At 58.4% G+C, this 8455-nt stretch overlaps 1 protein-coding gene and 1 long non-coding RNA gene across 4 annotated transcripts; one reads left to right on the forward strand and one right to left on the reverse strand.

Annotated features, from left to right (window-relative positions):
* Positions 1 to 885: 885 nt before the first annotated feature.
* SPIB (Spi-B transcription factor) lies at positions 886 to 7776 on the reverse strand. Of its 3 annotated transcripts, none has more exons than XM_081514889.1 (6): positions 7744 to 7776; positions 6710 to 6737; positions 5154 to 5226; positions 4656 to 4867; positions 4142 to 4257; positions 886 to 2859 (listed from the first exon to the last, which is right to left on the reverse strand). In XM_081514889.1, exons 3-6 carry the CDS (start codon positions 5217 to 5219, stop codon positions 2561 to 2563), a joined length of 693 nt encoding a protein of 230 aa, XP_081371015.1. In that variant the 5' UTR covers positions 5220 to 5226; positions 6710 to 6737; positions 7744 to 7776; the 3' UTR covers positions 886 to 2560. The 3 variants fall into 3 exon arrangements, with proteins under 3 accessions (XP_081371015.1, XP_081371016.1, XP_081371014.1); XM_081514890.1 differs by having other exon boundaries at positions 4146 to 4292; XM_081514888.1 differs by having other exon boundaries at positions 4142 to 4292.
* Positions 2785 to 3514, forward strand: LOC145515188 (uncharacterized). The gene is made up of 2 exons (XR_014060731.1): positions 2785 to 3029; positions 3101 to 3514. It is a non-coding gene; the product is annotated as an uncharacterized LOC145515188 (long non-coding RNA).
* Positions 7777 to 8455: the final 679 nt, after the last annotated feature.

Consider the following 8455-nt stretch of genomic DNA (forward strand, 5'->3'; position numbering starts at 1 on the left):
GGTGCCCCAGCGAGGGCGGGTGGGGAGACCGGGAAGGCCCTGGAGGGCTGCCCGGACGTTGGCGCCCTTCCCGGCAGGGGGACCTGCGGCTTTCTGCATGGGGGTGGTGGTGGCTGGACGCCGGGCAGGGGGAGTCGAAGGAGACGAGGAGGGGACCGCGGGAGGGGAGCGTCTTGGGACGTCAGGTGTCTGGCGGGAGGAAGGCGAGGTGGACGCGAGAGAAGAGGGGAAGGGTATGGGGGCCTGAGCTTAAGGCGGAGGATGGGCAGGCAAGTGACGCCGGAGTGACAAGTAACACCCTGGAGTGAGTGAAGACTAGGCGGTTCCGGCTTTTTTCCTGCCCCTCGTCACCTCCCGCCCCCCATCCTTTTCCAAAACTCCCTAAGAGCCGGAAACGTCCCCGCCTCCTCGGAGCTCCTGGCCAACCCAGAGGCAGCTTCCGGGTGACGCCACGGGTTGCCAGGCGAACTGCTACGCGGCTCCTGCGGGCCCCGCGGGTGGGTGGAGCCCACGCAGCCTGTAGGGCAGCTCCGCCTGCCCGAGGGCTGTATCGAGCCAGAGGGGGACAGAGATCCAGAGAAAGAGGGCAGAAGTTCAGAAAGGGGCGGGGGGGACAGAAACCCAGACGGAAAGGGAAGCAGGGAGAGGGTGGGGAAGAATTCCGATCATCAAAAAGATTAGGAGACAAAAATTGAATCGAACCACCAGTGCCTGCATTTCAAGCCCTTGCCGCGGCCTTCCAGGCTCAGTCTGGTCCGGCTCTAATTGCGTCTTGCATCTCCTCTCACCTCCCCCCACGCTGCCCCAGTGTCTCTGAGGGTCAGCAGGCCTGGCTGGATGGGCAGCATCGCAGTCCCTGACAAAGGGTCCCAGGAAGTCTGTCTACCTTGATGTATTTTATTTTATACCACACTTGGGGTAATGATAGTTTTTGCAAAAGGTGCCTCATTTGCAAAAGGAGGCCCCCCAAAAGACACGTTGTCCCTGGCAACGCCCCTCCCACCCAGCAACACCCCTCCCCGGAGGGGGCCTCCCAGCCTGCCTTCTGCAATCAGCCGCTATGTGCTCCCTTCAAGAACCTTTTCCCTCTCTGGGTCCTTGATGCTCCTTCCTGTCTTCCTTCCGGCCATCAGTGGGTGGATGGGTAGATTTCAGGTGATGCGTCAAAGGCTTGACAGGGCTGCAAAGGACTTCCGAGATCTTCCTCCTTCTCTCCCCTTCCACGGAAGGGCCAAACTGGCCCAGAAGCAGCAAGTCTTTCTGGTCACCCTAGATCCCCCAGTCGCTCAGGCTCAAGGACTAGGGACTCTGGCTTCTTAGCCCACAACCTCTGACACCCCCGTGGGTTCCAATCAGAGCTCATCCAGGCTTCAGCTCAATGCTGGATTCACACAAAAATGGTTGGGGTCAATGGACAACTGAGACAAGCCACCGGGGTATGACAGCCAGGGGCGATGGGGACTTGAGGAGATTGGAAAACATATTCCCCATTAGACGTGGCCCCTACCCTGTTCCAGCCTCTCCATACAGAAAAGCTGGTCCACCTGTTGATGGACTGCACAAAGTCTCTAGTTAGAACCGACATGGGGAGGTTTGCCAAGGTCACACAAAAAATCAACGAGTGGCCAGAATGATCCCCAGCATGGCCCTAAGGAGAGTATTCCCAGAGAGGGAGGGTCCCCATGAGAACTCAGGGGGTGTTGGTGGGGTCCCCAAAGGGGCATATCAGATGAGGATCCCAGGAGGGCCTCAGAGGTGATCGGAGGATTCCAGACAAACAAGGGCATCCCAGACAACATGGCCCAGACACAAGGTTCACCGAGGTCCACCCCCCACCCAAATCTGACAATGGTGTTTTCAGACATGACAAAAGGATCCCAGAGGCACCCATCTTGTGATTGGAGATTTTCAGACATTATAAAGTGACAGCGGGGTGGTTCCAGAGAATTAGGGGATCTCAAAAGATGACAAAGGAATTTGGAGGCACAGATAGAACGAGACAGTCACAGATGGGCATAGAGACACGCATGCAAACGGTCCCCCCAGCCCACCCAGGGACCCAGACATAACTAGGAGATCTCAGATCTGACAGGAGGGACTCAGACATGAGAGGGGATCCCAGAGAGACCCTAGACAGGGCTTAGGGTTGTACGCAGAGCCCTCCTTCTGGTGAGGTGATCTCTAGGTTCACCCTCCCCTGGATGAGATTTGAGGGATTGCAGGCATCACAAGGGGATCCCAGAGAAGTTCCTGGGATTCTGGAAGCACTTTTCCCTGCCCCGCCCCTCTACACAGACACGTAGTATAGTCGTCTCCGGGTCTTCTGACCCAAGACATGAAGATCTTGGGGCCCCTGGACATGACAAGGGAATCCCAAAGGGACCCCAGACACGATGGGGGAGGATCCCAGAGAGGCCCCGGGCTAGGCTTAGGGATTGTGGCAGCAGCCCGCCCCCCGCACCAGTGTGGGAGGTCCGTGGGTCCTATGCCCCAGGGTGCGGGGACGCCCACGTGACACAGGCGTGGAGCCCCTGAGGGCCCCCAAGAGGCCTCCCCGGGCTCAGGCCCGGCGGGCGGCGGGCAGCAGCGCACTGTCAAACTGGTAGGTGAGCTTGCGCTTGACCTTGCGGATCTCGCCGGTCTTGGCGTAGTTGCGCAGGGCGCGCGCCAGCTTCTGGTAGGTCATGCGCTTGCGGTTGCCCTTCTGCTGGCCCCAGCGGCGCGCCAGGAGCTCCTTGTGCTTCGAGGAGAATTGGAAGACCCCGGCGCCCGGCTCCACCCACCACACGCACTCGCGCATGTCTCCGCGCGTCAGCAGCCCCAGCAGGAACTGGTACAGGCGCAGCTTCTTGCGGGCCCCTGCGGCGGGTGCGGGGAGGTTAACGGAAGCATCCTTCGGGGCCCCACCCCGCGCCCTCCCCGCTCCGGAACCGCCAAGCCCCTGCCTCCCCATCAAGAGAAGTGGGGTGAGGGAGGTGGCTGCTGGGTAACCGTGCCTGGCTCCCTCTGTGCTACCCCTCCCATCCGGGGTAAGTTGCTTCCCCCTTCCTGAAGGTGTCACCCCGGAACCCCCATCTCCCATCCCTGCTTTATTTTTCAGGCTGTGTGCCTATCCTGTGCCTGCTTGGTGGCCAGAATGTATCTGTTGAGCGCACGGATGAATCTGCCAAATGGGTTGGCAGTGCTCCTCAAAGGCTTCTAACAGCTGACTAGTGAAGAGATCTGAAGTTGATTTGAATCTGCCTGGCCATTTCTTCAGCTTCAGGCCTCCCAGCATGTCAGCTCGAGGGATTGGGATCCTGGGAGAGGCCAAGGGGTCTAACTCCTGGGCTTCTAGAAGCAGCAAGGGGCCCACAGAGCTGGCCATGGGGAGATGGGGAGGTGTGGCGGTTCATAGGAGGCATTAGATACAAGAACCCCACCTCTGCCACTTTCCAGCTGTGTGATGTTGGGGTGGTGACCTAACCTCTCTGAGCTGCTGTTTCCTCAGTTATATAAATGAGGCTGGCGAGTGTGTGTGTGGTTGTGTGTGTGTGTGTGTTGTTCTTTTACCAGTCTTTGTGAAGCACTTGGTACCCACGTGCTGCGCTAAGCACAGTACAATTACGAGCTCATTTAATCTTCATCAAAACCCCACAAGACAGGGATGATGATAACAAGGCCCATTTTACAGATGGGAAACTGAGGCCCAGATAAGGAAAGTGACTAATAATTCCAGCTTCCAGGGGTTGCGAGTAATGGAGGTCAGGCACAGGGGCAGAAGCAGAGGTTGACTAGGTGGGAGCTGATATTGTGATGGTTTCTGTTGCTCTTGTGTCCACAATGATGGTGAAGATTTATTGAGTACTGACTCTGTGCCAAGCATTGCTGTCTCATTGACACTTACGATCCCCCAAATCCTCCCAGCCACCAGGAATAAACACTATTAGTGTTTTCGTCCCATTGTATAGATAGGAGACCAAGGCACAGAGAGGTAGAGGCAGTTGCCCAAGGCAGCACAGCCAACAGATGGCAGATCTAGAAACTGCCCTCAGCGCTGGAGTATATACAGTAAGTGCTTGGTCAGACATGGTTCCTTTAACCTCCCCCACTACCCCCACCACCAGTTAGAGTCCCTCCTACCCCACCAGCTTCCACATACCTGCCTCGGATCCCCTGCCTTCGGGGCCAGCCACGAGGACCTCATCCGACTCGCTGTCCGAGACCTCCAGGGCGGGACTGTCCAAAAGGAGGTCCTCCTCCTCTGAGAGTACGGGGCTGGGGTAGGGGGCGTACGCCGGGGGACCCAGGGTCTGCGGAAGGTCAAGGTTACCTACGGCCTGGGGGGCACCCCTCTCTCCCTCCCTCTGCTTCAGTCCCTTCGCTTCTTCCTGGGCCCTGGCTGTGGTCCTCCCCCTTCCGCTCACAGCCTGCACTCGGGCTCAGTTCCCATCTCCATGGCGTGGCCAGGGACACCCAGGCCACCTCCGCGAGAGCCTCCTGCCCCTTGACACACGTCTGCGCCTCTGGTGGCTGGTTGGTGTGATGGAATAGTAACGCCATTTAACCCCAGAGTCATCAGAGAGGCGAAGGGTTCCCTATGCACTAGGGTTCTGATGCGGTGCCAGGCACCTCAATCAAAGGATGGGGACTTCTGCGGTCTCGCCGGCCCTCACCTGGCTCGTGAAGTCTTCCGTGGGGTATGCTGGGAAGCCAGGTCCTGGGGCCTCCAGGCTGGGGGCTGGGTCCAGGCTCCCCACGGGGCTGTAGGTTGAGGGGCCATAGCAGATTTGGACACCCTGGGGGTGGCCAAAGGTGGCCACAGCCGGGTCGAAGGTTTCATAGGAGGCGGCTGGGACCGCGGGACTGAGGCCGTAGCTCCACAGGTCTAGGGGGAAGGGCGCGGGATTAGAAGCCAAGAGGTCTGGCCTCGGCCCCCTCCCCCTAGAAGCCCCTGCCAGCACAGAGGGGCTATTGTGGGCTGTGCAAATCTGTGACCCCAGGATTTGCATGGGCGAGTGGGTGCGTGGGAGAGGAAAGGGGAGGAGGTCTGGAGGCCGGAGCTAACCTCGTCCTGCTGGGCCAGCTGACAGCTCCCCTGGGCCTCAGCTCCCCCATCTGTGAAACGGGCCCAAGGAGTAGGGGGGGAGGGGGGCTGGGCCAGGGTCACTCACCAGGCGCCCCATCTGAGTCGGGGTAGCTGGAGTGCTTGCAGCTGTCCAGATCATAGAAGACCCCATCCGGGTACTGATAGGGGTTGGGGAGGAAGAGGGGTCACCCAGGCTGCAGGGAGACCCCACCCACCCCGGATCAGGCAGGAGACTCTGACAGGCTGGGAGAGGGAAAGACCCAAGGACTAGGCACCAGAGACAGGGACACAGAGATGGGAGGTAGACACAGCACAGCAGAAACACACAAAGACCCAGACACACACGCGCACACACAGAACAAGAGACACAGGCAGAGACATATAGAAACACAGAGACCAGAGTCTCTGACAGACATAGCAGCCAGCTCCCACTAAGACTGTGGGCTTCCAGGAACCCCAGCACCTTGCCAGTACACAGTCATAGCAGCTGAGGAGGGTGGAGAATTCCCCCAGCCTTGCCTGCCTCAGGGCCGGGGGCAAAGGGGGTGAAGGGTAAGAGGCACAGAAGTGTTTTTAACAGAGGGAAAGAAGCTCTTGACCCTTCTTTTATCCAACTCTATATCGCTTCAATTCGCCCCAAGAGCTGAGTGTTGCTTTTAGCAGTGAAAATCTAAAACTAGAGATATGCCATCCTGGTCTTAGGGCTAGGTATTTACCCACCAGGTCTGGAAACGTAAGTCCACAAAAGAGCCTTGTTAAAGAACAACCAGGGCAGCTTTAGTAACAGCCCCAAACAGGAAACAGCCTGAGTGCCCAGGGACAGGAGACAGAGTACTATACAACAAAGAAAAAGGAACAGTGTCTGACACACACTTGAGGTCACATGAAGGAAGCCAGACCCAAAGGGGGCCACTGTACATAAAGCTCAGAACCAAACAAAACTAATCTGTGGTGGAAAGTATCAGAGGGGGCTATTGATTGGGAAGGGACAGGACAGAATCTTCCAGAGTAATGGCAGTGTTCTATATCTTCATATGGTTCGTGGTTACACAGGTGTGCACATAAGTGAAAACCTCACTGAGCTGTCCACAAGATTTGTCACTTTTCTGACTTGTAAGGCAAACCTCAATTTTTTTTTAAAGCAAAACTTCAAGCTGGAGGAGGGTGGGATGCACTGGGGAAAGGGCACCCACAGGGGTTTCTTTCAAGCATATGTGTGGGGTTTTATTTCTTGGACTAGGCTGTGGGTTTATGGGGGTGGGGTGTAGTATTCTGTGTGTCTGAAATAGTTTCGACTCAATTTCTGGAAATATACAAAGTAAAGCAGAGAAGGGAGGAAGGAAGAAGTAGATTTACTGAATGTGGGACGCATGGAGGAAGAGACGCAAAGTCAAAGACACAAAGACCTACTCCTCCCCATTGGAGGAAGTGGACCAGGGTCAGAGAAAAGGAAAGAGATGTTAGAAAAATCATCTGTGATGCCAGGGGGTGGGGAAAGAAGAGCTTGGGGATAGCAATAAAAAGTCAGAAAGACAAAGGGACAGGAAAAAGCAGAGGGGGAAACTGAGGCAGGGAGGCCGCGATGGGCCACATGGGTCTCCCCTACCCCAGCCCTCGCTGACCCCTAGGACCCCGACTCACCAGACAGCTGAAGTGTGGCCCGTCGAGCCTGGAGGGGGAGAGACACAAGGGCATGTCAGGGGCGTCTTCAGCCTCCTGGTTCTCGAAGTGGTTGGGGGACGGATGGGGGACAGGCAGCTGCAGCTGTGACCACCACAGCCTGTCCGCGGCTGCGTGTCTCAGTGTGGGACCAGCCCCACCACACTCACCCCCACTCTCCCACTGGGACAGGAAGTGGGGGGCGGAGGCCAGGCAAATGTTCCCCCCTCCTCTGGGATTTGCATAGACAGAGGCTGGGCGGGGGCAGGGAAAGTGAAGGAGAGAGAAAGTCCCCGGAGAGAAGATGTGGGTGCCCGAGGGCGGGTGGGGGTGGGGAGGGGGCCTCGGTGAGCAAGTCCATTAAATGGGTCCATCGTGGACCAGAGGAGAGAGACAACAGGAGAGACGTGTGGATGGAGATGGGAAAACACAGAAGAGGCTCCGCTGAGGCGAAGGGAGGAGAGGAGGGAAGGGAGAAAGGTGTGGAGAGACGTTCAAGCTTGGGCTGCAGGAGGTTATTTAATAAGCCCCAGAAATGGGTGGGTAATAGACGGGCAGACAGATGGAGAGATGAGACAGAAAAACTGAAGAGACAGAAAGACAGCAAGAGAGCAAGAGGCAGCAAACAAGAGACCCACCAACAGAAAAGATGTGGCAAGCAGCACAGGCTGCAGACACAGCAAGTCGGGGATGCAGTGAGACCTGGAGGAAGACGGGGACAGAGGGCCGCTTGGGAGGACTCCAGGGTGGAGAGAAGCAAGTGCCCCGAGGAAAAGAGACCCTTTCTCTCTTCTCTCCCCGGGGGTCCAGGGGAGACACGGGTGGGATGCAGGAAGGAATCAAGGTGGCAGAGGCAAAAAGATCCAGGAGGGATAGTGGACCCCAGCTCCTCCCATCCACCTGCCCCCTGGGTGGGGCAGAGACCACCGCCCCAGGGGGAGGCCTGGTGGCAGAGGGTCAAAGGTGAGGGGCAGGGCGGGGGTCCGGAGTACCGGTTTCGGAGGGCCCCCACTTACTGTGCAGCCTCTAGGGTGAGCATGGTGGTGCTTGCTGCCGCCTGCAGCCACCACCCCTATTTATACCTTGGCCCAGCCCCCAGGGTGGGGGGGGCAGGGGTGCCGGCTGGCTGTGAGCTCAGCCCTCCTCGAAAATCCCCTCAGGGAGGGGGTCGGGGAGGGGGCTGGATTGCACAACCCCTTGGTCACGTGGCAGGGAGGGTGGGCCCTGGGGCTGTCTGGATTTGGGGATCCCCAGGGTTGGGGTGGGGGGGCTGGCCCTGAGGAGTGGAGATGGGAGAAGCTTTGGCTTTGGCGGGACCCTGAGAAAGTAAAGGAGTCAAGGGGTCTTGTGGTCAGGGGTTGTGTGTGTGGGGGGGTCTCTGGACAGAGGAGCCGGGGGGGAGTGGGTTCCCGGGGAGCATGCAGAGACCAACATCAGGTGAGAGCACTGGGGTGTCAGAGGCGGGGGGCGGGGGCCCCCAGAGTGGACGTGAATTCAGCAGGGGTCCCTGAGGAAGAAACTCAGTCCTAAAGCTGGTGGGGACCCCGAGGTGGAAACACTGTGGGTGTGTGACCTGAGATGGGGGGTCCCCTGGTCGTTCCGGGGAGCAGGAGTCTCCTGCCCGGGGCTGCCCCAGGCCTGGAGGAAGCAGGTCAGCACCTGGAGGGCGGGGCCCACAGAGGCTCCGCTGGCTGGGGCCTGGGGGTTGCTCAGGAGGGGTGGGGAGAT

The sequence above is a fragment of the Giraffa tippelskirchi genome, chromosome 7 (genome assembly GCF_054371585.1).
Source record: "Giraffa tippelskirchi isolate mGirTip1 chromosome 7, T2T-mGirTip1v1.2.pri, whole genome shotgun sequence".
NCBI lineage: Eukaryota > Metazoa > Chordata > Mammalia > Artiodactyla > Giraffidae > Giraffa > Giraffa tippelskirchi.